The sequence below is a fragment of the Canis lupus genome, chromosome 19 (assembly GCF_048164855.1).
Source record: "Canis lupus baileyi chromosome 19, mCanLup2.hap1, whole genome shotgun sequence".
In the NCBI taxonomy this organism is placed as follows: Eukaryota; Metazoa; Chordata; class Mammalia; order Carnivora; family Canidae; genus Canis; species Canis lupus.
Genome location: NC_132856.1, coordinates 55545930 through 55571107, shown reverse-complemented (window position 1 = coordinate 55571107; position 25178 = coordinate 55545930). Strand labels below are relative to the sequence as shown.

The window sequence follows — 25178 nt, the reverse complement described above, 5'->3', positions numbered from 1 at the left end:
CCCCGGCTGTTTGGGGGCACGCGGAGACGATGGCTGGGGGTTCTCTGGGAACCCACCTACATGCCAGCTAGGACACATTTTTTTTTTTTTTTTGAATTAAAATGAAAACAAAAATGTTAACGGGGAAACTTCAGAACGAGATAAAGGGAATGTTCTAGAACTCGAGCTGATGAGGTTATGTGGGAAAGCAAACACGCACGCGCATCTGGGGACATTCTAAAAAGGGGACGATAATTAACAAAGGGGGGGGACTGGTTCTACCGGATAATAAAGAAATTACAAAGCAGCAGTAATTGAAAGCTCAACGATGGGCATCAGTAATAGATGTGCAGAGGAGAGGAGCCCGGCACAGAAAAAAAAAACACATGTGTGCAGGAGTTGAGTGGCCTTTCACATAAGTGGGGGAAGCACTGTATGGTGACAGTGGCCGTAACTGCGGACGGAGCACCTCAGGCGGCGATGGGGGAACCAGGGCTGGGCCCTGCCTCTCCGTAGGGTGGCCTCCAGACAGAGCAAACCGAAAGGTGAGAAGAAGGGAGAGAAAGACAAACTGCTGGAAGCAGCCGGGAGGGAAGTTGTGAAACGCAGGTGGTCCTCGGCAAGGGCGGGGGGGGGGGGGGGGGGGGGGGGGGGGGGGGCAAGGGCCTGATAGAGACACAAGGCTTCCGCGTGGTGAGGGACGCTGTGCACAACACACCGAGGGCCACGTCGCATGCTCCACGAGGAGCCCCTAGAAAGGTGGGGGAGGCCAGAGCAGGGCTGGAGGGTGAGGCGAGCTGGACGTCGGTGCAAGGACTTGAGATGAGCTCTCAGGGGTCCTGAGGGCAACGTGTGCAGGCGTGCCCGCCGTGCGCCGTCTGGGAGGGAGCGCGGTCGGGCCGCCGGCGGATGATGGCCCCCAGGGACACAGGAGCAAGTGGGCCCGGAGAGCAGGCAGGATCGAGGATCCCGCCCAGGGTGCCCGGGCCCTTGGAGCCTTCAGATTTGTCCTGAGCCTTCATCGTGAAAACAGAAATTTAAAGTGTTATGATTTGGGAATAGTCGAGGCAGAAAGGTCTGCGTGGGTGAAAGAAACCAAGCACTCAAATGTATGGAAACGGTTTTCAACTAGGAAGACAAAAAGGAAACTTTAAAGGCACCAGAGACCAAAGACTCAAAGGGGCAGGAGGCTGGAGGGCAGACTCCCCCCAACGGGACCAGCGGCCCACCTAGAACCCCCCCCCCCCCCAGTGTAAACGCCTTTACCGAATTCCCCAGGCTTAAGGACCGGGATCCCCGATGCACCCGCGGGAAGGCGGAGGTTGCCACCGGGGCAAACACACGCAGGCAGCTGCGGTGGCACCTGCCTGGGCTTGAGCAGCTCGGAAATGCACCTACACGCCCGCCCCGCGGGGCCGTGGGGACGCCGGCGACAGCACCCACCCTCCAGGGCTCGAGAAGGGCTGGGTCCTTGGCCCCAGGTGGGCCTTCCCCGCGTGGTGGGGCTCCGGCAGCCCTGGGCACCCCTCTAGACCCTCCCTCCCTCGCTCCCTGCCCCTGGCGCAGGGGCTCAGATCAGACTCTGCCCCGCAGGACTTGCACAATCCTCCCCTGGTAGGAGAGATGGGGCCGGGGAGTAGAGGTTTTGCCCAAGCCGAGAAGAAAGGCTCCTGGGGACGCCGGTGCGGCCAGCTGTCCCGCTCTGCCACTCGCTCTGCTCTGCCACTCGGAGTCCAGAGCAAAGCCCTCGGCAGACCAACCAGCTCTCAGCAAAGGAGCACTTCCACGGGTTTCCACCTATCTTGCCCTCTATCACCTCCTCCTCCCCCCAGTCCCCCCCTCCCCCACCCTCCCGTTCCATCTTGTGAAGTCAGGCTTGTTTTTCAACTCCAACCTTGCGGCCTGCTTCCAAGGGAACAACATACCATCAAAAAGAGGACCCGAGACCAAACTGTCCACCAGGGTTCCTCTTGGGTTTCTAGGCCTGCCGTCCCTGTTCCTCCAGGATGCCAACCTTGCTCACGCGCCCCCGTCCCCCACTCCTGCTGCCCAGACCTGACGCCCACCCTTCCCCCCCCCTTCCTGGTGGTTCGAGGACAAGCCAAGCGGACGCATGAGGCTCCACACGTAGGTCTGCTTTCCCATCTGACTTTATTTCACTTTTTTTTTCTATAAAACTCCTCCATAATTTCACAATTTAACAAAAAGTTTAAAATCCAGGACAGAAACAATCCTGTAACTTATTACAAACACGATTCTCCTTTATTCCTTTTATCTAGGAGTTGGTCTCGGGCCGATGAGTGTCCTAGTTCCTAGTGAGACACATTCTTTGTAAAAACCCTTATGGGTAAAAAAGGTATTCGATACCTTTTGCTTTCAGGTGTCGGTTTACATTTTGTTCAGGAGATAGCAAAACACAGGGATTTGCACTGGGGGCAGGGGGCTTAACACTAAACACGCGGCAATCACAAAGTGCCGGCCCCTTCCTATGGAAGTGTCCCCAGAGCCCTCGGAGGCCCAGCTGCCGGGCAGCTGGGGGGCAGGGCGGGGGAGCAGCTGGGAATGCTGCGGTCAGGGCCCTGGTTGCCTGGTGCGTCCATCAGGTGATCGCGGGGCCAGCACTGGGCCCAGAGCAGCCCTGGGGACAGCGCTGGGGCCTTCTGGCCAGAGGAGGTAACTGAGAAATGGGTTGGTGCTTCCGAAGGCCCCAGAAACAGCAGGGGGGCCAGACGCTGCTGCTCCTGAGGGCAGGCCAAGGCCTGGCCTTCCTCCAGCTGCTCCCTGGGCACAGCCCGGCTCCAGAGCAGAGCGCTGCCCAAGTCGCCGTGTGGAGCTCAGGAGGGCCTGAGGCCCTTCCCAGGAGATGCTCCCGAGGGGGAAGGACCAGCTCAGGCTCCTGGCCATGGCCCCCAGCAGCCCTCTGTGCACGGAGGGCTGGGCAGCTGCTGCCTTCCGTGTAGCCCATGTCAGGCCAGTTCCTTCTGTCCAATGTCTTAGAGTTTCCAGAGAAGAAAGATGCCCCACTTTGGAGTATTGTTGGCCTGCCTGGGGAAGGGGACGGTGACAGCACGGAGCCTGCCACACAGGCCTGCCCTCTTCCTAATACCTCAAGGCAGTGGGGTCAGGAGAGAATCGGAGCAGATGGCGAGGAGTCATGGAGGTTTCCTCTGAAAAGTTCTCGGGCCTTCCCGGCGAGTTCTGGGGATTTCACCAGGGAGGCTGAAGTTTGGGAAAGTCTTGGAGGCAGGACTCCCCAGGGAGTGTTTAGGGTCTGCCTGACAGACGGAATTGGAATCAGAGACACACACGACAGTTGGGAACCACAGGGAAGGGGAGCTTGGCACTCCCCGCATGGGAACTCATGAACTGGGGGGAGGAGGCCCTCTGACAGTGGGCTGGGGGGAGAGGGTGAGCCCACCTCCGGGCCTGTCCTTTCCCCACATCTCCTTCAGGGCAAAGGTTGGTGGGGGGCAGGGGGAGCCTTGAGTCGAGATCTGGGGAATAGAGGCTGAGCAAACAGGGTCCCAGCCCCCAGGAGCCCCACCCAAGGTGGGCTCACGCCATGAGGACATCTTGGCTGAGAGGGAGGAGGAACCAGTTTGGCCCTTGGAGAGTCTCAGGCATGCGAGGAGTTGGGTCTCTGGACTGGCGTGACTCGCAGGGGTGGGAGGGCCGAGCCTAAACCAGAGACAGGTGTGCCCAGAAAGGCCTGCCACTGGCTGGGCCCTGGCACGAGGGGCTGGCTCTGAGTCCTGACGCTCCTCAAAAAAACTCCACAAACTATCCCGTCTTATTTGGCAAAAGCTCATTTTTTCAAAGTTCGAAGACTCCAACAACAGAAGGGAGGAAGAGGATCCTATGGAAGGAGGAAGAGGACGAGCCGTGGGGGGCGACACACGTCATGGCCTGTGGCTGGTGGAGGCCAGGAGGTCTGCTCCTGGAGGTGGCCCCCAGTCTGACCAGGCGCCAAGTGCGCGGCGGCCCCTGGGTGCCTGAGGACCTGCTGCCCCATCGTAGTGTTCACTGGCCCTGGGCAGGGCCCTCCGCGCCCCGGGACGACGAGAACATCCTGGGAACCACAGAGGGACGATTCCTCCCCTCGCCTGGAGAGGGCCGGTGGTGCTCCAGCTTGGCCTCCAGCCCAAGGACAAGACCAGTGGAAACATCTTAACCTAAAAGTCCCGCCTTACTCACCCCCCACCCCCCACGTGCACTGCTGCCACGGAAACGCACACCCAGAAACCGCTCTGGTACCTACAGTGCATACACAAGTACACTAGAGAGAACTATACAGACAGAGTCCCAGCACAGTGAGAGCCCGCCGAGGCGCTGCGGCCCTCTGCGCTCCTGGGGCACGGTGGGGGAGGGGGGTGTGAACCGTTTGGGAAGGCTGGAGGCAGTGCCCTGGCTGCTCAGAGAGGCCGGGGCAGTGAAACCAAGCCTCATGCCCCGCCGTGGAGCAAGGCCCCCACTGCCGGCCACATTTCCTCCCCTTCTGAAGTGAGGCCTGGTGCTGCCTTCAACACCAGCTGCTTTCCAAGGGGGGCTCAGGTGACGGCCCCTGAGTATTGGGGAGCAGCGGCGCTGGCCTGCCCCCCCTCAGCCTCAGGGCTCCCGGTGAGGTGGTGGGGAGGGCGGGCTGGGAGCCGACGAGGAAAGTGCAGCTGGCCGTGTGGGCCGAGGACAGGGCGGTCACTAAGGCAGTGCTGCGGGTGGGTAAGTCGAGAGAGAAGAAGGAAGGCGGGGCCCGGACGCGGCCTCCTGGGGCCCCAGCGGAGAGGGCCCGGCACCCGGCCCAGGGTCATGTGGCCACGGCCTCCAGGTAGCTCTGCAGCTTACGCACGGTGGTCTCGTCCAGGGAGAAGAGATCAAAGTCGAAGGTGGTGTTGGTGACGTTGAAGTGGCCGGTCTCCTCGATCAGGTTGACGATCTAGAAGGTGGTGGCGGGGTGGCTTCAGGAGCAGGACGAAGGTCTAGGGCCGCCCTCTCCCACCATCCGGGAGGGGAGGGAGGGGAGGGGAGGGGGGAGGGGCCGAGGATGGAGGGGGAGGGGAGGAATTCCTGGCTTGGCAGCCAGGGGTCCAGCAGCGGCAGAACAACACCCCCTTCAGCCAGGCCCCCTCAGGGGCGGAGGGCGGGGTGGGGGGGCACTGAGGGGCGGGGCGGGGCCAGTACCTGTTGCAGCACGTTGCGCTCCCGCAGCGCCATCAGCCTCCGGTGCAGTTCCACCAGCTCGTCGGTGTAGGCCTGGGGGCGAGGCTGCGCTCAGCGCTCAGCGGCAGACCTCCGCCCCGCCCCGCCCCGCCCGCGGGGCCCACCCGTCTTGGCTCAGGGCCCTGGGAAACAGGAAGGCCTGCCGGCAGCCTAGGGCGCTCACGGCGGTCCAGCTGGGGGGGGGGACGCGGGGGGGACAGGGTTCCCTCCCACCACCTGCCCAGTCCAAGCCCGCCACCTTGTCGTAGGTGCCCCTCTTGAGAATCTTCTCAGGTTTGCTGCAGGACTCGGGGCTCCTCCGGCCTGATGCCTGCAGGGCAAACCCGGGTCTGCTCAGTGCTCTCCCCAGAGTCCCCTCCCCCCCCGCCCCCTGCCCGCAGGAGGCTCTCCCACCCCTCCAGGGCCATTTGCCCTAAGCCCTGGACTGCCAGTTCCCCCTCCTCTGATGATGACTCCAAAGGCGGCCCATCCTGAGGAGCAGAGACCTCTCTGGGTCCTGGGGGGCGGGGGGCAAGCCTCCCTCTGCCCCCACCATCAGCCTCAAACTTTGGAGAACTACAGCCCAGGATCAGAGCAAGGCCCATCCCTCAGCCCTGCCTCCAGGACATGAGGGCAAAGACTTGACCACCCAAGAGATCTCCTCCTCCTCCTCCCCACCCAGGGGGCTTACCTTGCTGTTAGGTGGGGGTGGTTTCTTGGAGGGAGGGGGCTCTCGGCTGGGCAGGCAGGAGTCAGCGCTGTTGTCACTCTCACTGTCACTGAAGCTCAACCTGAACACAGAACACAGCGCCCTGTCAGGCCTCCACCACCTGCTGCTCCAGGGACCTTCGGTCTTGGCTCCTGCCCTGTGGGAGGCCACGTGTTCTGCGCTTCCCTGGACCTCAGGAGACCAACCTCACCCAGTTACAGGCAGCTACTGCCAACCGAAGGCAGCTCTGCTTTCAAGGCACAGAGCCCCAAGGGCAGGTCGCTGACACCCGGAGAGGCTCAGGGGGGACCCCTAGGGCAGGGCTCCTGGGTCAGAACACAACCCACTGGCACTCCCTCAGCTCTGCTGCCGGTGACCTCATAGGTGGAGCTGCCTGTGGAATTTGCCCAGAGCCAACCGTAGCTCCCACCTGACCTGACGCACTCTGGATGAACAGCAGGCTTCCAGGAGGCACACTGGGCACCCTGTCCCCGGGGACAAGTGTCCACACTCAGAAGGAAGGGCATGATGGCTCAGAATCCCTAGCACACATGAACCTATAGCCACGTCTTTCTCCCTACGTCTGCACAGAACATGCCAGCCTGCTGCCTTCAGCATTCTCCAGAGAGTCTCGAAGCACAGTAAGCAGGTGTGGAGGCAGCTCATCCGTGGGCCAGCCACACACAGCACCCTTGGGAAGTCTCTGTCCAGGGCCCCCAGGCCCTGAGGACACTAGGCTTGACCTAGTGAGGAGCCCCCACAGCCGTGGCTTCCCGACTTGTCTACCACGCCAGATCCACCTCCTGCTTTCTCCCGCTGGAAACAGGCCTCCCCACGGAACACAGTGCCAGAAGCACTGAGGCACACGTGGCGGCCAGAACCTCAGCCCTGGGGGCTCTGGTCTCACTCCCCCGAGGTCAGGGCTGCCCTGTCCTCAGGGGGGTTTCTCCCTCGAGCAGCATCAGTCCCCAGGGCCTGCTGTCTTCGGGGCAGAGGCTGCTCTCTCCGCAGCTCCCGCAGCTGCAGGTCATGGGGCTGGGGGGGGCAGGGGGAGACCAGGCAGGCGGGCAGTCTCTGCGTTGCCAGGGTAGCACTATAGCATCATCCAGGCCCACACATGGCCCCCGTGCCCACACACCCTTCCCTTTCCCCGCCTCTGTGGGCCCACCAGGCAGCAGATCCCTGGAAACAGGATGAAGTGGGGTTCTCTCAGCTTATCCCAGGCAGCCAGTGTGGCCCCCTCCCTGGCGCCCCCACCTCACACATCTGCCCCTGGAAAGGACACTGAAGACGCTCATGCACATCTGGTCCCTGCGCTACTCTGGAAGCCACTCAGGGTGGGACCCATGTGCGTTAGTGCCCTCAGCCCCCTGCTCCCAGGACACATCACAACCCACACTGAACACTGCCAGCATCATACTGGGCAGAGCAGGAAACACAGCAGTCACCTCTGCCCCGGGACAGTCCCGATCCCTGCCGGCCCATGCCCCAGCTTCCCTTACCTAGAGGGTGGGTGCTGGCAAATGCAAAAGCCTGTTTAAAGACTCCCTCAGCGGGAGCGCGGATCTAACCACCATGGCTAATGCAGCCCCGACACCCAGCCTATTTTAAAGGGGAGCTGCTGAGATCCCCAGATCTTGGCCTCATAGGAAGGAGGACCTGTATTAAGACGGGACCACTGACTCCCAGGTCAGCCCTGTCTGCAGACCTGGAGTGAGGCCGACATTTGCTCTGGGCTGGAGACTAAGGCTGGGGGCGGGGGGTGGGGGGGGCTCCCGGGCTCTGGGGGTGCCCAAAGGAGGAGCCTCAGCTCGCCCTGCTGAGGTCAGAACAGACGTCACCTTCCCCAGGCCGGTGGGCAGCCACTGCAGCTCCCCATGCTGGGGTGTCTGCAGGGCCTTATGCCACACTTATGGGTGAGGGGGAAGAGGAAGCAGTTCCCTGGCCCAGAAGCAGAGGCACAAGCACTCCTCCCCCCATATACCCTTGACCAAGACTGGCCCTCGGGCTGCCACGCATGCCTCACTCCCTTCTCAGATGGCGATTGCACTTCTTTCCCTGAACACCCTGGGCCCTTCCTGCCAGCCAGCCACCTGAAGAGCCTCAGCTTCATGAAACTGAGAGAGCATGCAGCCCCCAGGTGCGCCTTGGGTGTCCCAAGGACACTCCCACCCTGGCCTTGCCGCCTCGAAGCCCCACAACCGCAGCACAGGCAGGCAAGAGCCACCCTAGTTCACCCCCACGCCCGCCCACCTCGCTCCCCACCGGCCCAGGCACCTGGAATCCCTCCCAGCATTCGTCTTGCCAGAGGCCTCCTCGCCTGATGAAGAGTCGTCCTCATCGGATTCCTCAGACTGCAGGTCCTCCACCATGGAGCGCAGGGGTCCTGGGGAGGACAGTGACAGAGGGAGGGAAGGGGAGAGAAGCCAGATCAGGGCTCTGCCTGGACCCTACCGGTTTCCCTGCATGCCCAGGGCTACACAGAGCTTCCTGAAACCATGGCCCCCCAAACACACCCATGCAAACCTGCCTCGGAGGTCCCTCTGGCCAGGGTGAAGACTGCCACCCACCTCCTAAGGGGGCCGCTGGCTCCCCTGCCCCCTACCTTCCTGGCCCTGCTCGCAGGCCTCTGGCACCTGGCCCGGCTCGCGGGTCTCTGGCCCCTGGACCTGCTCCAGGGCCTCTGGCCCCTGGCCTGTAACAGGACTGCAGGGCCCCTCCATTGCCCAGGCCGATGGGGCAGCCCTCCTCTGCTCTGGGTGCAGGGAGCACAGCCTCTGCCTAGAGCCACGGCAAGCCAGCCCTGGCCAGGGAGGGCGAGGCAGCCAGCCCTGGGGGCTACAGAACCCTCCTGGGCAGACTGCACCCCTGTTCCCGGCTGCCCAGCCCCTTAGCAACCCCCTCCGCTGCTCTGGGCCAACCGTCCTCTCCTCTCTCCAGAGGCTCACAGTTCCAGTCCCCTACAGACGGCATCTTGGTTTATATTCCTGTTACCAAGGCAACAGAGGGACACAAAGCCCTCAATTACCTTGGTCACATGATCCTGCTTGGGCAGGTTCCCCCTCCCTTCCCCGTAGATAAGAACCCTTGGAGAGAGTGTGGGCTTTGAGCATCCCATCCCCCATTCCCCTCAGCGACTGCTGTCTGAATTCCAGGCCAGACCCTCCCCCACCCCCCATCCCCCCCACCCCCGCACATGCTCCAGTCCCCAGCTCTCCCAACCCTTGATTCTAGGCTGTGGGGGCAGGAGAATATTGGCCCAAGCCACCAGAAGAAACGCTTCCGGTTTGAGGGTGGGCCCCTAGCTGCCCTTTCACATCAGCAGCCGGCAGGCAGGGGCCCCCTGAGGCCCACACAGCACCTAAGGAAGGCCCTCCCTGCTCTGAGGTGGCCAAGTGGCCTTTATGGCTTCTCCCCATGAGATATGCAGGGAAAAGACAGACATGCAGACTGCTGGGCTCTGAGCCCGAGTGTCAGCCAAACATGCAGCAGGAGCAGAGCATTCCTGCCCCATCCCAGGAGAGCTCTGGTGGGGTGGTGGTCAGTGGGGATGGGGGTGAAGATAGAGTGTGGCTGGGTGAGGAAGGGGATGGGGGTGGGGGTGAGGATGGGGTGAAGACTACGGAAGGGGTGAGGTGAGGATGGGGTGGCGGGCAGGCAGAGGAAATGAAGCCTCTATCTGCTGAGGCGGGGGGTGCTGGCAAGGAGGGTATCGATCGGACCAGGCCTGGGCTTCTCTCCAGAGGCCCCCCACACACACAGCCAAACCTGAGGGCCCAGGAGACTGATACCAAAAAAACGAAAGACCACCAGAAAGAGCAGCACTTCTCACACCCAGCTGGAGGTCAGCTGACCTGCTTCTGTTTCGCTAATACAGACTCCCTGAGCTTCCACAGACCTATGGACATGGGTCTCTGTCCAGGGCCAGGCTGCCCCACCCTTCCTGTCATCTAGGACCTGCTGTCCCCAGCCCCTAGTAAGGCGTCCAAGAACCGTTAGAGCCAGGGCAGCAGCATTCGGACTTGGAGTGTGCTGACGCCCGGGCAGGAAATAAGCCCCCCTGCAAGTCAACCCCATGAAGACAGTCGTGAAGCCCTTTGATTGGAGCCCAGACCAGAACACTCCCCAGGGGCTGTGACTCTGTCCCCCACCCGACCTCCCCCCCACCCCTCCCTGCTTTGCACCACGCACCTTGACTGTGGTTCTGGGAAGGCTCGAAGTCCGAATCCGAACTGGAGTCGGAGCTGGAGCTGGAGTTGGATGGGCTCGACTGGGCAGACTTCAGCCCGGGGCAATGCGGATGGGCAGGGCAGGGGAGAGAAAACAAGAATACTCTCTCAGTCCGGAGAAAAAGAGCAGACACTAAATGCCCTCTGGCCGCAGGAATACCTGGCCAGTCTCTGCCCAGATCCCGATTTAAAGGGTCACTGGAGCGCCAGATGCCAGCACCCCTGGCCTAAAGCTCATACAAGCTCTGGGTGCATAGGCTGCCTGGCCTCCAGCTCCCCCTGGGTCCCAGGACACTAGCCAGCATGCACAACGTCACGAAGGACCTTTCTTTTTCCACTGAGAGACTTGAAATCCTAGCAGTTCCAGGACAAGCTGCATACCACACGTTCAGTCTGTCCATACGCCTGGACAGGACAGGAAACTAGTCAAGCTCTTGATGCAGGGCAGGGGGCAGCACCTCTGTGGCTGCCCATCTGTTGGTGGGTCCTACCCTCCTCTGGTGACAGCACGTGCTGGCTGATGTGGGCAGCGGTGCTGCAGGGTACAGCTGAAGGGCCTAGACAGGAGGGGTGGGTGCAGAGACCCAGGTGCTCACAGCCCATCCCAAGGCCAAGGGAGGCCGAAAGCTGTCTCCCTGCCATGTGCTATCATCCACCAGGTGCCTGAGGTCATGATGAGCATGTGTGCACATGACAAGCAGGTGAGGACAGGGCAGACTGGAGCCTGCCCATGGTGTGCACAGCCAGTCACGCCCATCCCCTTTCTCTTCCTGCAGCCAGCCGCCCCAACTCAGCCACCAGGGGGCAGTAAAAGCCAAACAGGGACACCAGACCCTAGGACAGGGGAGGGCAGTGGTTAAGCTACCTGGGGCTCCACATCCTGTGGGTAACACGTGCACAAGGCAGGGACCTCTGGCAGAACAGAGGCAGCGTCTGCTCCTGGACCCTTGGTTTCTGCCAACAAGCTCCTCCAAAGGAGCAGCGCAGGAAGCCATGAGCTAGGGGTACAGCTTCCAAAGGGCAGAGGAGCAGAGTCTGCAGCTCAGGGGGGCTGCTTGGCCCAGGGTGTGCTCCACGCACTGGGGACCCAGAAAGCTCATCCTCAGGATGGCCTGTCCAGTTCCCTCTGAAGGAACTGACAGCTTCAACACCAGGAACCAGGGACACCCCCCCTCACTGCCCCCATCAAGAGAAGGGAGGGGACCAGGAGACAGACAGAGGCACCCTGCAGCATCTGCTCAGGCCTGGCAGATGCCGCACAAGAGAAGACCCTGGGAAGAGCCTCTGACCTCTGGGACACAGGATAGCCCCTCTAGATGACCAAGGGCAGCGCCCGGCCTACAGAAGGGACCCCAGGGAGGCACACGTCCTTCTTCACTCCATAGACCCACAGAGTGATCCAGGCTGCTGGCAAACAGACTTTTGGCCCAATGAGTTAAAGAAGTTTCTTCTCTATGGTTTACCATATCCTGCTGGAACCCAATGCAGGCCTTCCCAATGTACGTACCCCTGCTAATGCCCCCTATTCACCCACCGTCACGCTGGCAAATGATGTTCCCTGGAGAGCCCTCCCTGAGAAACCGGGCCTAGACTGTCATCAAACACCAACCACTGAAGAGGTGCCACACAGGCCAGTGTGACCCACAACCCCCAACAATGGGCCTGGAGCCACATGGCCCCTCCGGCATGCAGACCCCAGAGTTCTTATGCTGGCCCAGGGGTGCTGGGTTCTGACCCTGGCTTTTTCAGTAGTACCTCTGGGTTTAAGCCTCAGTCTCCCTAATAATAAAAGAGCATCTTGGCTGGCCTGGCCTCTGCTGAACGTGTGTGTGTCTGTACCAGAAGCTAGCACTCCAAGGTCGAGGCCAACTGTGCCACTGACCTCTGGGGGCACAGAATTCAGACAGAAATGGGCTGGGGCATGGGTGGCAGGGGCCGTGAGGCAGACACAAAGTAGCAGGCCCAAGCACTAGACCAGGGGTGGCAGCAGTGCCTAGCAGGGAGACTCAGGTCAGCAGACTCTGGACATGGGGAGGCATCAAGAGGCCGGCTTGGGCCCTGTATCAGAAGAGGCAAACACTGGCGTTGTTCCTGCCAAGTAGTGAGATGTGCTTCCTGGAGGACCTGTTCCTCTTCCTTCCACGCCAATCCAAAAGGCAGCAGAAGGGAACCCAGAAATGGTTCCGGCCAAAAGAGCCTAGAGGAGATGTGGGTCAGAAAGTGCACAGGAGATCACTGTGAGTGCTGCCTAAGTGTCCCGGTGCTCAGGCCACATGGAGTGTCTAGAAGGAGAGCAGAGGGCCACCTGGGCCATGACTAGATGGGAGCCACTGGCACAGAAACCCCACAGGCCAGAGACCACAGGAAAGCCACTGGAGCTGCTGGTGAGTTTGGCACAGGGACTCAGACAGGGAGCAGCCTGGCCACCTCTGAGGTCTCAGGGGACAGGCGACTTGACTTGGGGCCCACATGCAGTCAGAGCTCTCTGGTGGCAGTGCCTCAGGTGGCCTCCAGGGCTGATGGCCAGGGAAGCCGGTGTCTGGAAAGCTATCCGCCACCTCTACCACTGACATCTGTGCCTCACTGATGGCCCCAGGGTAGGCAAATGTTAGCGAGTCACTGTCTGGCATCCTGTTGGTGGTTTGGGTCTTAAATATGCATGGACTTCTTGTGGCTAAGCCTTACTGTTCAGAAGTCTCTCAGGACGCAGGCAGTGCTTCTAGAGTCAGGAGAAACCCCCAGGCTTCCTCGAGCAACTCCAGCCTCAGGACGCGGTGCTCAAGGTCACAGACACTGGCCATCCAGCCAGCCCACGCTGAGCAGCAGGCCCACGTGGAAGGAGTGTCTCACAGAGCCTCCCGGGTGCTCACGATGATGGCCACACCAGGATGGTCACGTGGACACCCAGAACAGGGCATAACGTGCAGCTCAGGCAGGGAACCAGGGCAGAGACGTCCACCTCTTCCCAAGGCAGGTCCACCAGCCCTGGGCATAGAAAGGCCTTGCCTGAAAGCACCTGAGGTGAGAAAGAGGGCAGGAGCAGACGGAGGAGGTGGAGGCCAGAACAAGTGGTGTCAGCACCCGAAGAACCTCCAGCCGCCCAACAGGCTCCTGATACAGCCCCGGACGTCTAGGAGGCTTCCACAGATCAGGACAATCTCAGGGTCCTCCAAAGTCAGCGCAGACCGTGTCTCCGGCCGTGAAAAGGGCTGGCTGGGCACATGGCATCACCAGCCCCATGTGTCTCCCAAAGCCATTGGGGCATGCTGTCACCCCTAGCTGGCACCGTCGCCTCCAACTGTCTGCCCATGGAAGCCACGCACTCAAGACATTGGCGCTGCTGACGAACCACTTGTGGCTTCGTCTGAGGGAGCCACTTGCTAAGTTCCAGCGGAGCTCAGAGCAGCAACACCGCAGGCAAGGCTTCCGCCTCCAAGAGTGAATGAAGGTTTGGAAACACAAAAAGGCACTGTGGGCTGGGACTGGTGACACAGGTCGGGGGTCACTCAGCCACCCATCCGGCCAAGCACCTGTTCTCTGACCCCTGGATGCCAAACGGCACTCTGAGATGGGGCTGCTACCTGAAGCCACAGGGAGGTCTGGCTCCCCGGGCAGCAGTCTGGCTACTGGCTGCTCTGTGGCTCAAGCCATCTCTAACAGCGACCCTCAGAACTGCCCGGAACCTGGGCTGCAGCAGGAGCCCTGCACCTCTCATGGTGACAGGATCCCGCTCCCAGGAGGGGTGGGGAGGCTCAGTGGCCTGCTGTAGCTCTCAGAGGAACGGGATGAAGATGCTCTGGGATGCCCCGCTAGCAGAGGGAGTGAGTCCCCTGATGGACAGATCCTATGGTGGCCAGGGAAGGGGCAATGGTGACCCACGATCAGCCACCGAGACCCTGGCCTGTGTAGGGGGCTGTCCAAGGAAGAGGGCTCTGATCCGAGTACCAATCTAGCACACTCTACCAAAACCATCCTTCCCTAAGCACCATCTCCAAAGTTTCCTGACACAAAGGGAAACTGAGGCTTAGTGAGGTATGGAGGTTCACCCAGAGCTACAAAGAGCACTGAGGGCCCTGATCCCAGCCTCTTCATCTAACCTTCGGGCCGACCAGGCTTTGAGCAGCTCAGAGGCAGGAGAGAGAGGACGAGGGGAAGGTGGGGGGAAGGAGCCACCTCACCTCGGTCTTGAAGGAGGCTTCATCCTCTGAGTTGGACTCCTCCACTTCCGGAGGCTTTTTGATCTCCCTGGGCTCACTCTCAGCCTTGACTTTCTCCCCTTTGGCGCTGCCCTTGTCCTTGGCTGGCTTTTTGTCCGAGAAGGAGGAAGACGAGGTGCGGGGTGAGGTGCTGGGGGCACTCCTGGACCCCTTGGAGCTGCTCTTCTTCTGCTTTTTGGCGCTGGGCTTGGGTGAGTCGGCGGCAGCTGGCCGCTTGCTGGAAGACTTGGGCGGGGGTGGGGGCGGGGGCCCTCCCTTGGGGGACACGCTCTCCAGTTTGGTCTCCTTCAGGGCCATCTTGGGCTCCTTGAACGCGGCCTTGGCCGGTGGGGCCTTCTCTTCCTTGGGCGGCCGGCCTTCACCCAGCTTCCGTGTGGTGTCCTTGGTGCTCCTGGCCTGCTCGCGCTCTGGCTCCTTGGCTGGGGCCTTGCCCTCGGAGTCCTTCCGCGGCCGCTCCCGGTGCTCCTTGGCCGTCTTGTGGGTCTTGCAGGCCTTGCTGGTCTCCCTGCTGGCGTCCTGAAATGCCAGGGCAGGAGGGGGAGAGACACGGTCACATGGCATCTCGGGGTCGCCCTGCTCCGCCTCCCCCGACCCCTACAAAGTATAATCCACCTGATTCAGACTCAGCTAGAGAAAATCTTCCATAAAGCGAAAAAGTAAGGCAGCAGGTGAGAGTTTTAAATGGAGCTGTCCCTTTAAACTACTAGGAAGTGTCAGCAGGTCCCGGGCGACTGCAGGCTAAGATTCCCCTCTGAATTGAACTGACATTCCCTGAGGGATTCAAGAAGAGTACACGGTGAGTCAGATATGAGACAGGCAAGCCACATCTACCCACTCCCACTCCAACACCTTGCAGCTTCCCGGTGGCCCAGGGGAATGGAGGCTGCGTGTGGTGTTGGGGGGGGGGCCGGGGGGACTACCAGCAGGCCGGCCCCCCGTCTGTCCCACACAGAGCCTGCGTGCCTCCTGCCCGGTCACCCCCACCCCAGCCCCAGTGCACACCCAGCACAGCTGTTCTTTGATCCCCACGGTCAGCATTTCTTGAGCACCTGCTGGGTTCCCAGGCACTGTGCAGAACAGCTCCTAGAACTGTCGGAATCAAAGCTACCTGGGCAGTGTTTCTAAAACACATGATTCTTGGGTCTCCACCTTGAAGTTCAGAGGGTTGACGATGGCACCCAGACTTTGGCGTTGATCAGCCAGGTCATGGAGCTCCCTCTGGGGACAGAGGTAGAGATGGGCTGTGACCCAGGCTGCTGCAAAGGCTGGGTTGGGAACTCCAACTCTGCGTGCCTGTGCTTCCTCCCAACGAGGGCGGGGCCACCTACCTCACTGAGCAATGGTGCAGGGACTGGCAGGCTGGAAGCGCTCAACCAAGAGGGGGCTGCAGCCACTGCCACCCACTCTAAGCAGCTGGTGCACCCTGCAGGCAGGAGCCCCGTCTGACACCTTGTTTGGGCTTCCTTCCTATGGACACCCCATCATCACCCTGTACATCCAGGCATGACAGGTGCCTGCTGTGGTCAGCTGCTGAGGGCTCTGTCCCTACTCAGTTGGCCAGGTGCACAGCTGGGCCCAGAGGCTCTCCAGACCAAAGCACACCAGGACACCAACAGAGCCAGACCAGATGGTGATCCGCACCACATAGGCAGGGGCTCCCGAGGCAGCCACGCTTCACCAGTTCACCCCAAGGGCCAAGGGGGCAGGCTGTAGGAGGGTGGAGAAGCCAGGAAAACCCCCAGCAGCCAGGCCCCTGCTGCTCTTACAGCCCAAACACAGAACCCTCCCAGCAAAGAGCCACAGGGACAGACGGCGCAGCCTTGACCACCTCTGATCCACTCAGGTCGCCGTCCTCTTGTAAATCCATAACCTACATCAATGCCAAAGGTTCGGGCGCAGCCCACGTGGCCCTGGGTTGCTGCCACTTCCGTGGAGAAGCATCACCTGGGTGCCCGGGCCCCAGCTCTTACATTGCTGGAGCAGGGGTGGGGGAATGCTCACGCCATGAGCCCCCAGCAGCCCGTCTAATGGGGCAGTCCCCTTGGGGCGAGCTTGCAGAATTAGAGCTCCATTCCCCAGCAAGCTGCTCTCCCAAGAAGCAAACTCCACGTACAATTCGGCCTCTTCTTGTAGCGCCCATGTGCCCACTCGGGCTGCAGGAACTGGTCCAAGCTCCAAGAGGCAGGGCAAAGCATACCCAAGAGGCATGCTGGCCAAGGCCTTGGATGTGGTTCCCACTGCGCCATCCACTCCCCACCGGAACCCACCCCACCCTACCCCTGAGCCCTGGGGTCAAGCCAGCCTCTGCTGCTGCCCAGGGCCTGCAAAACTAGCAGCAGCCTTCGGAGCAGTGGCTCTTCACTCGGGGGTCTGCGCAGAGACCGCAGATCGCGGGCTCACTGAATTCACAAACTAACTTGAGCATAATGTAGATATTCCCAGGGGTAAGAACTCCTTGTAGTCCTATTCTCAAGCTGTTAATGACCTGAGAATAGCTAAAAACTGAGTTTTAGAGAAAGATCAACCAGGCCAAGAAGCCACCATCAGAGAGAAAATCAGGATGTCCCTGAAGCTACATGTGGACAGTCCAGGGGAGCTGCCAGGCAGGGACCAAAAGGAACAACCATTATGGGAGTGTGAGCCTCCAGGGGGTCCCGCCCCTCTCCCAAGAGGCTCCAATCCCTGCCTGCCCTGGTACCCACTAAGGACAGAACCATCAGGGAATATCCACCTAGGGCCTCGACAGCCAGACTCCCTAGCAGCCCCCAGGCCAGAGGGCTAGGCCCTGCAAGGACCCACCCCTTCTCTCCCAGCCCCCTCTGCCTGGAGCATGTGGCCTGGCCAATCAGACCTTTTGGCTCCAGGCTGCAGAGAGCCAATCTAGGAGAAAATAGCCGGTGCCCAAAGGAAGGTCCTCAGCTGAAGGAAAAGGATGGTGCACAGGCTGCACTGTCCAAGGAAAGCAGAGTGAGACTGATGGCTCAGAAGCAGAAAAGTTTCTTGGAGAGGTATCAGCAGAGAAGAACCTGCCTTTCACTGCCTGAGAAACCCATGCAGGCACCTCCTCAGTCACTGCCTGGGTGGCTAGAGAGAAAGAGCCTGGGGCAGGGAAGGCGACAGAACCATGCCCACCCAACCCTCCCAAACCTGGCAGATATGCCCTTCTGGCTTGGAGGCTCCTGGGGATCTCAAAGACATTGGCGAGAGATGTCACAAGCAGCCTCGGCAGATGCAGCCCTGTTGGCCACTGGGGTGTCTACCCAGGAGGGCATTTCCTCGTGGGGTCTGGGTGGCTTGCAAGTGACACGTACAGAAGAAATGTCAATTCCTACTCTTCCTATTCTGTAGAGTCCCAGAAAACTCTGGATGGCTGAGAAGGCACCAAGATCTCCAGCAAGAATTTTTCTTCCTTTTAACTTCCATATGGTTCAGGGAAGGACAGACCCAAGAGACTGGCATGGAGGAGACCCCCAGAGCTACACTCCGTACCTGGACTCTAACCACACGGGTCTGGAGAGCTCAAGTCAGACAAATCTGGGGATGTCAGAGACTCACTGGCCTTGCAGAAAGTGCCAGAAAGACCCTGCCTGGGCGATGTGGCTTCTCCTCCAGTGCTGCTGCTGAGTAAAAAGCTGTAAGACAGCCTGAGAGCTCAACCTGTCCCACCTGGGGTGGCCCAAGCCCACAACACCCAACAGGTGAGTGAAGCAAGAAAAACACAAAGATGAGAAGTGGATAAACTTGTGGGATCAGTGACTGGTGTATAAGCAGCTGCCTGGAGAGCCAGATGAGCTTGGCTCCGGTACACAGAGCCGTGTAGGCGGCTACAGGGGAACAGAACGCACACTCTTGAGTTTATATGTACACCAGGACACTATCTGAAAGGCTCCAGTGACCACTCCTTAACAGTTCAGAGAGAGGTCTCAGGAAGGCAGAGTGCTACCTGCCCAACAGGACTGAGACAAGATGACAAAAATGTTTCTTCTTGGGGGAAATGAGCCTTCTCACCATATCATCCCACTTGGCCCTTCCCCCTAATAAGCCTTCTATGCTGAGAGCTGTTCCCAAAGAAAAGAGGCCAAACCTGGAACAGCCCAGAGAGGAGGCACCCAGCCCTGCCTGGCAGATGGGGCATCCTGGCCATGCTCAGGAGGCCTGGGAGTTGGGCAGTCATGGCTGTGGTGGAAACACTGTCCACGGCCCCCAACCATGCGAGACTCTCAGGGTCCTGTCTTAAGGGACCTAAGGCCCACTGACATAATGGGAGCAGTGAGGATGGGGCAGGCTCTCTGGCCTTAAGAGGAAGAGGGCGAAGAGCCTGCAATCTCTTGGTTGCTTGTGCAATCCAGCAGGGGCCAACCCTCCTAACTGGCAGGGATCTGCCAGGTGGAGTGAAGAGCTCTAAGAGGAAGATGCCAAGGGAGCGAGTCTGGGAACGGAAGGTCCAGCTCTGTGGAGGGGCTGCCCTGAGCCCAGGACCCACCACTGGGCCCCAGTGCTCCCATGGGACTGGGCCTTCCGCCTCACTAACCTTGGAGCCGTGGGATGGTTTGGTCTTCTTGGGGTCAGAGAAGGCAGAGAGTGGAATTGTGGGTAACATGGGGTAGTCGGGGCTGGGCCTGGACACCGTTTCTGCTCCTTCGGGCATTACCATCACCTAGTGATAAAGAAGAGACAGGTGTTATCAGTGAGCAAGGAGGCAGGCTGGATTTCTGACCGGCAAGAGGAAGTCTGCCTGCAGGAGCTTGGCCAGAGGCTGGGGGAGGGGCAAAGGAGGACGTGAGCACCGTTTTTCCAGAAGAATCAAAGCATGTCCTCCATGAGAGGCTGGGTGCCGAGTGCTTGGAGCAAAGCGGGCTCGAGGTGGAGAGCAAAGAGAAGCCGGGGTCCCAGGATGGCTGGGCCCAGGTGCGGCCACACGGCCTCTGGGAGGAGAGCCCGGAGCGCGGTGGGCAGGAGGGCCAGGCCAGAAGACTCGCGGAGCGTGCCGAGAAGCACGAGAAGGCAGCTGTGGCCCAAGCTGACCTGCACGCTGCAGTTTAGAAGGACCAGAAGCATGGTTTGGAAAGGCGAGAGGCCAGCCAGACACCCACACTGGGCAGCCACGCGGCGGAGCGAGCAACTTCTGACGGCCGTGCGCAAGGGGGACTTTGCCGGGTCCCGCATTTCTGGGCAGTGTGGGGTGGAGGGGACTGAGCCCTCCTCTGCTGTCAAGCAGGTGAAGGTGACTGACTCTGCAGCATGGGAGGCAGAGGCAGGGCGGAACTGTGTGGGGGTGGGCGCAGCTCTCCGCAAAAGCCCAGCACGAGCCTGCGGGGAGGGCAGCGAGCGCCCCGCTTGGTTAGCCAACTGCTGCGAGGAGGAAGGGCCTGGGGTCCTGCCAGGAGGTGTTCCCGGGAGACACCTGCCAGGTCCAGCGCGGCTCCCCGGCTCCTGCCGCACCTGCTGAGGGAGAGAAGGCTTGGGGGCAAGCTGTCCAAATACTGACGTTACAAGTGAACATGACTAGCAGCCAGCCACTCAGAGGGAGCCTTCCAGACAGCAACGAGACAGAACAAAAGAATAAAGCGCACGGTTAAAAAAAAAAAAAAAGGATGAAAAGGGGAAAAAAGCATTTAGCTCAGTAGAACAAGCACCACTAATAACCTTGAGCCCGAGATTCCTTGAAAAGCCACACCCTTCCTCTGAGGAGGCTGGCATCAGGGGACAGCAGGGCTGAAAGCAGGGCAGTGAAGCCCCTCATGGCACCTCGACCCGCAGGTAGCAGAAGCCAGAGATGCAGGTTGCTGCCCAGAGCCCATCCGAGCACAGCACTCCGCCCCACAGCGCCCAGAGCCCAGCCAGGCAGCCCAGACCTCGGGCAGAGCACCGCACTTGGGGCTCGCAAGGACTCGCAGGGCACGGAGAAGCCACCACAGGTCCCGACTCCTTCACTCGCTCTTCCTTCCACTCTCGCCTTCAGGCCTTCTCAGTCCCCTCGAACTAACGTCCTCGCCTGACCCGGCTCCAGGACAGCGCAGCCAATGCCTCTCCTGTCCCTCTTCCCTGCTACAACAGCTCTCTGCAAAAGGTAAAGTGAACCAGCGGCTCTAACGCCACCTCCGCCGCAGTGCCTCACGGGGACCCATCACACCTGATGGGAACACACCTGATGGGAATACAGACCCTCGGCCGCGGAAAGAGGGCTTCTACTGTGTGGCTCAGCTGCCAGTGGGGCAAAGCACGAGACACCATGCTGAGGAGACGGGCAGCTGCCCTCCTGAGGCTGGCCCCTGACCATCTAGCAGGGAGCAAAGCTGATGTGGTCACTGCTGAGGCAGCGCCTGAAGCTCCGGGGGACCGGCCAGCGGAGGGGCAGCACGGAAGGCAGGGCTCATCGACCTACGGGTCTGGTCCGTGACTCCAGTTCTTCTAGCACCAACATCAATACGGGCGGGTCTGCAGTCATCTGCCACAAGATGGCAAATGCCAGCCCCACTGGGGACACTCCACTCCAGAACGGCAAGCGAGAACCACAAGTCACGTGTCAGCAGCTACTCTCCCATAAGGGTCTCAGGCTACTCCTAAGACCAGAGCGCTCTGCTCTGCTGTCAGCCCATGGCGAGCCCCAAAGGGTGAGAAAGTTCCTGACCAACCAACCAGCTCTCTGGGCAGCCCACCCCAGGGTGCAGAGCACCCAGCAGAGACCACTGTGCCTCACCCTCCCTCTCCTGCCTCCAGGACAGGCCCTTCTCAAATGCTAACTGGACCGGCAATCCCAACCTCTCCCTCTCATCACCGCCTCCAGCCTCCACTTTTATATGCTTTGATGATGCACAGCGAGCCTTCATCTCTTCTTAGCAAAGAAACCCTCCTTACACAGGAGGCAGCGGGGGACAGCCCCTTGGTCCTGGAGCTCTGAGGAGAGGCCAGGAACAGAAGGCTAACTGCACGTGTGTCTCCCAAAGAAATGTTGGCTACAAAACCTCTGAGTCACAAATGCTCTGGCAAATGTTGGGCAGCAGAAAGAAGGTGGAGAAGCAGAGCTGGGGAGGACTGCGGACCCCAGTACCCTCCCCACTTCCTTGGTTCTTCCAGAAGTCCCAGGCACACTTCAGGACAAATGTCTGTGTAAACGGATTTCGACACCTGTTTGTTCCCATCAGCCATCACACGCTAGGTTATAATCACAGGCTGTGTATAGGGAACCTGACAAAACTTAACTGAATTTTCTACAATGAGTAAGTGACTGCCTTTATTTAAAAAAAAAAATTTAAAAATGTCAGAGGCCCAACTGAATAAGAAAGGACTACTCTGGAGGCCTAAAGAAGCTCAGCGCCCACTCCCTATGTTGACTGGGGAGGTGGGTCTGCCCTACCACACACTCACACTCATGGCCCTGACCCGAATCCTCCTGGCTGGCACCCAGGCAAACGCTCAGTGGCACTGGGGCACTGAAAGGTGGCGCTGGGATGTCTCGTATCCTCGGCCTGGCCCTTCTTCAGCACAGGAGGTCCAGCCTACAGCCCAGCACCCCTCCTCCTCCACAGCCAGTCATGCCATCCACACCAAGCTGCCCCTGCTCCACTTCTGAACTGTGCTCCGGGCCCTCTGCCACCACACACGGATCCCCAGCCACACGACTCACTAAGAGGCCTAGGTTCTGAGAGCTGATGCTTTTGTCTAGCCTCACTAGGACAAAACCACCAGGCAACGCGCATCATCAGGGAACCCCACAGAGAGCCACTGCTGTTTCCCCAGATGACGCAGCCCCAGCACAGCCTTGCCAATCCGGTTAAAAGCTGGCTCCTGTGCCTCGCCACGCTGACGGACTGGCCTCACGCCCATTCCTCCCACCCCTCCTTCCCACGGAGGAAGCTGCTAATTAACCACAGTCAAGCAGGAAACTATGAGGACAACTAGTCACTAGTCATCAGCAGACAACGCCCCGGCACCTGCTCAGGACACCTGGGTCCTATGCGGTGCCACCAGGTGCCACCCGGGCCAGCTGCCCCTCTGGATTGCAGGCACCCAATCAGTGCTGAAGAGATGTGCCTGGGAGCCCCTGAGGCCGCTCAGTACCAAGAGCCACGCAGGAGCCACGAGCAAGCTGCCAGCGCCCCCACAGCATCCACGCGAGCAGAGACACACTCACCCCGCCAGCCATCAGGAGCTTGTACCGGAACTCAATGGTGGGGTTGTTGAAGGTGAGCTTCTCACAGCGCAGGTGGTTCACAGGGGGGTTGCCCTCCAGGTTCAGGAACAGGTCATAGGTGAAGCACACCTTCCTCGGCTCCTCCTTCAACAAAGAAAATAAGGAAGTTCACCTCAGAGGGGCAGGCAGGAGCTGTGGGGACAGCCACGAGACTCTCCCCCATGCCAGGTCTCCATTTCTCTCCCCCTCAGCCCCTTACCTGCTTCTCTCGTGTGCCTCCTTCTCATCTATTCCATTAGGATCCAAAACAAATTAACTTACTATTTGCACTGGACCCAGCAAAGCAGCCTCCACGAGAGAAACACAGATCATTAAGGCTGATGTTCTCAGACGGTTACTGGAAATATTCCCGCTGATGGCACAGACGGCCTGGTGCACACCCTCCCCTTCGACGGAGAGGCTGAGGCTTGAAAGCACGGCTGATCAGTGGCAGTACGGAGGTCTGAGCCCAGGCTCTGAGGCCTATGATTCCCCAGTCTCCACCCCCTGTTCCCTTCCTGGAAGGGAGACAGCTTCAAAGACATCCAAATGGCCAACAAGCACACGAGAGATGCTCAACATCACTAATGATCGGGGAACGGCAAATCCAAACCACGACAACACCTCCCAGCCCTTAGTATGGGATTTTTTTTACAAAGTGAAAAATATCAAGTGGTGGTGAGGATGTGGAGAAGCTGGGGTCCCTATGCAAGGCTGCTGTAGTACACCATCACCAACCAGTGCAGTCACTAGAGCGCTGTCTGGGAGCTCCTTGACATGTTAAATATAGAGTAACCTATCCCATGCATCCCTCCTAATACGTAGCCAAGAAAAATGAAAACATATATTCACACAGAAACTTGTACATCCATGTCCATAGCACAGCATGGTTCGAAATGGTCAAAGTCAGAGCAACCCCAGCGTCCACTGACGGATGAACATAATATGGTGTCTCTTGACCCACGGGCACGTCACTTGGCTGCAAACAGGAGCGAGGCTCCCACATGCGCTGTCCCAAGGACAGACCCTGAACACACGACACTCAGGGAGGGAACCAGACACAGAAGGCCACGTGGCCTGTGATTCCACATATGTGACACGTCCAGTGTAGGCTTATCCGTGGATAAGAAGGGGGCTCCTGGGTGTCAGGAACTGGGGCCTAAGGATAAGGAATGACTGCTGATAGAGATGAGGTGGTTTTCTGAGGTGATGGAATATTCTAGAACTAAAAAACTAATAGCTACACAGCACTGTGAATGTACTAAAAAAACCAGTGAATTTGTATGCTTTAAGAGGGAATTTTCGGGGCAGCCCTGGTGGCGCAGTGGTTGGGTGCCGCCTGCAGCCTGGGGTGTGATCCTGGAGACCCGGGATCAGGTCCCACATCGGGCTCCCTGCATGGAGTCTGCTTCCCCCTCTCCCTGTGTCTCTGCCTCTCTCTCTGTGTCTATGAATAAATAAATAAAATCTTTTAAAAATAAAAATAAAAAAATAAAAGGGAATTTTCTGGTACACAATTTTTTAAAATGCTCTCCATCAGGAGAGAAAACCTTAGGAGTCGGGGTGCTGGTTAAGAGGCCCTCACTTCAGGATGGGGCAGTCAGGGGTAAGGAAGGAAGAGGGAAGCACAGAGCCTCCCACACAGGCATGCCCATATTCTTTTTTTTTCCACCCAGACCAGCAGGGTCACAGTCCTCGGGAGAGAAGGGAGTAGACATCAGGGCTGAGCCTGCATTCCTGCCACTCGGACTGCAGCCAGGAGCTCGGGTTGCCTCACCTTCCTCCTCCTCCATCACCCTAGCCAGCAGCTGCATGAGCCAAGCTGGGTTTTTTTAGCTCCAGTGAGTGAGTGATGCCTGGGAATGGGAATGTGGCTGTCCCTGTGTCTGCTTCTGAATAAAGGGGAAAGGAGTGGGGTCCTGTAGTTGCACATGGACGACTCTGCCCACCCCACCCCCCACCCCCAGCCATTCAGTCCATAGGTAGAAGATGCACCTGTGAGGTGAAAGAGTCATAGACTTTGCCTTCTGGGAGCCTCGAGTCCGGTGTGAGAGAAGATAAGTAAATAGGCCTTCCCAGGCCAATGCCAACCAGTGAGGTGACACTGGCCTCCCCCTCCCCCTAGCAGCCCTTGGGGTCAGCAAGAGTGGTTTCCACCCCTGACCCATTTAAACCAGACTTGGAGATGGATCCCCTGGCCCAAGGTGGACACATGGCCTAGTCTGAGTGATGAAGGGTAATGAGGTCAGCCTAAGGAGCGCTTTCCTTCCCAAGTCAAACATGAAGTATAAGCAGAAAGGCTCAGCATCTCTCTTCTTCCTGCCTGGTTGGAAGGTCAGCAATCCCGGGAACAGTGTGGAGGAAAGCCACAAGGATCTCTGTTCCAGGCCATCAGCCAGCTGCTCTCCAACTTCTTGTTAAGGAAGAGAAAGGAGCCCCCTCAGTAAGCTTCTGTTACACCCCTGACTGTGGCTGATGCCTCTCCTCTGTGCCAACCTCATGGAGCCACCTGCCACAGTAGGGATGGGTCCCCGCCAAATTGGGAAGCCCCTGGAGGCAGAAGTGGAGGGAATACCCCCCCCCCCCACACACACACACACACACTCAGGTGCTGGCCTAGGAAGGTGCTGCATTTTTGTCAAAAGAATGAAACATTAAGATGGATAAAAGAATGAAAC

At 59.5% G+C, this 25178-nt stretch overlaps 1 protein-coding gene across 4 annotated transcripts in view; it reads right to left on the bottom strand.

The window, feature by feature from the left end:
* Window positions 1–2111: 2111 nt before the first annotated feature.
* The window catches only part of MLLT1 (MLLT1 super elongation complex subunit), a 67176-nt gene continuing 44109 nt past the window's right edge, over window positions 2112–25178 (bottom strand). Inside the window, exons 1-10 of one of the 4 annotated variants that reach the window (XM_072787625.1) lie at window positions 22783–22848; window positions 22462–22605; window positions 18859–18984; window positions 14289–14843; window positions 10073–10160; window positions 8159–8267; window positions 5864–5963; window positions 5432–5503; window positions 5155–5226; window positions 2112–4909 (exon numbers count right to left, since the gene is read on the bottom strand). In XM_072787625.1, the coding sequence (XP_072643726.1) occupies window positions 4781–4909; window positions 5155–5226; window positions 5432–5503; window positions 5864–5963; window positions 8159–8267; window positions 10073–10160; window positions 14289–14843; window positions 18859–18984; window positions 22462–22605; window positions 22783–22833 (1446 nt within the window). In that variant the 5' untranslated portion in view covers window positions 22834–22848 and the 3' untranslated portion in view covers window positions 2112–4780. Of the gene's footprint in view, window positions 4910–5154; window positions 5227–5431; window positions 5504–5863; window positions 5964–8158; window positions 8268–10072; window positions 10161–14288; window positions 14844–18858; window positions 18985–19352; window positions 19509–22461; window positions 22606–22782; window positions 22849–25178 lie in introns of those variants that run through there. The other 3 variants (XM_072787623.1, XM_072787626.1, XM_072787624.1) reach the window with 3 other exon arrangements.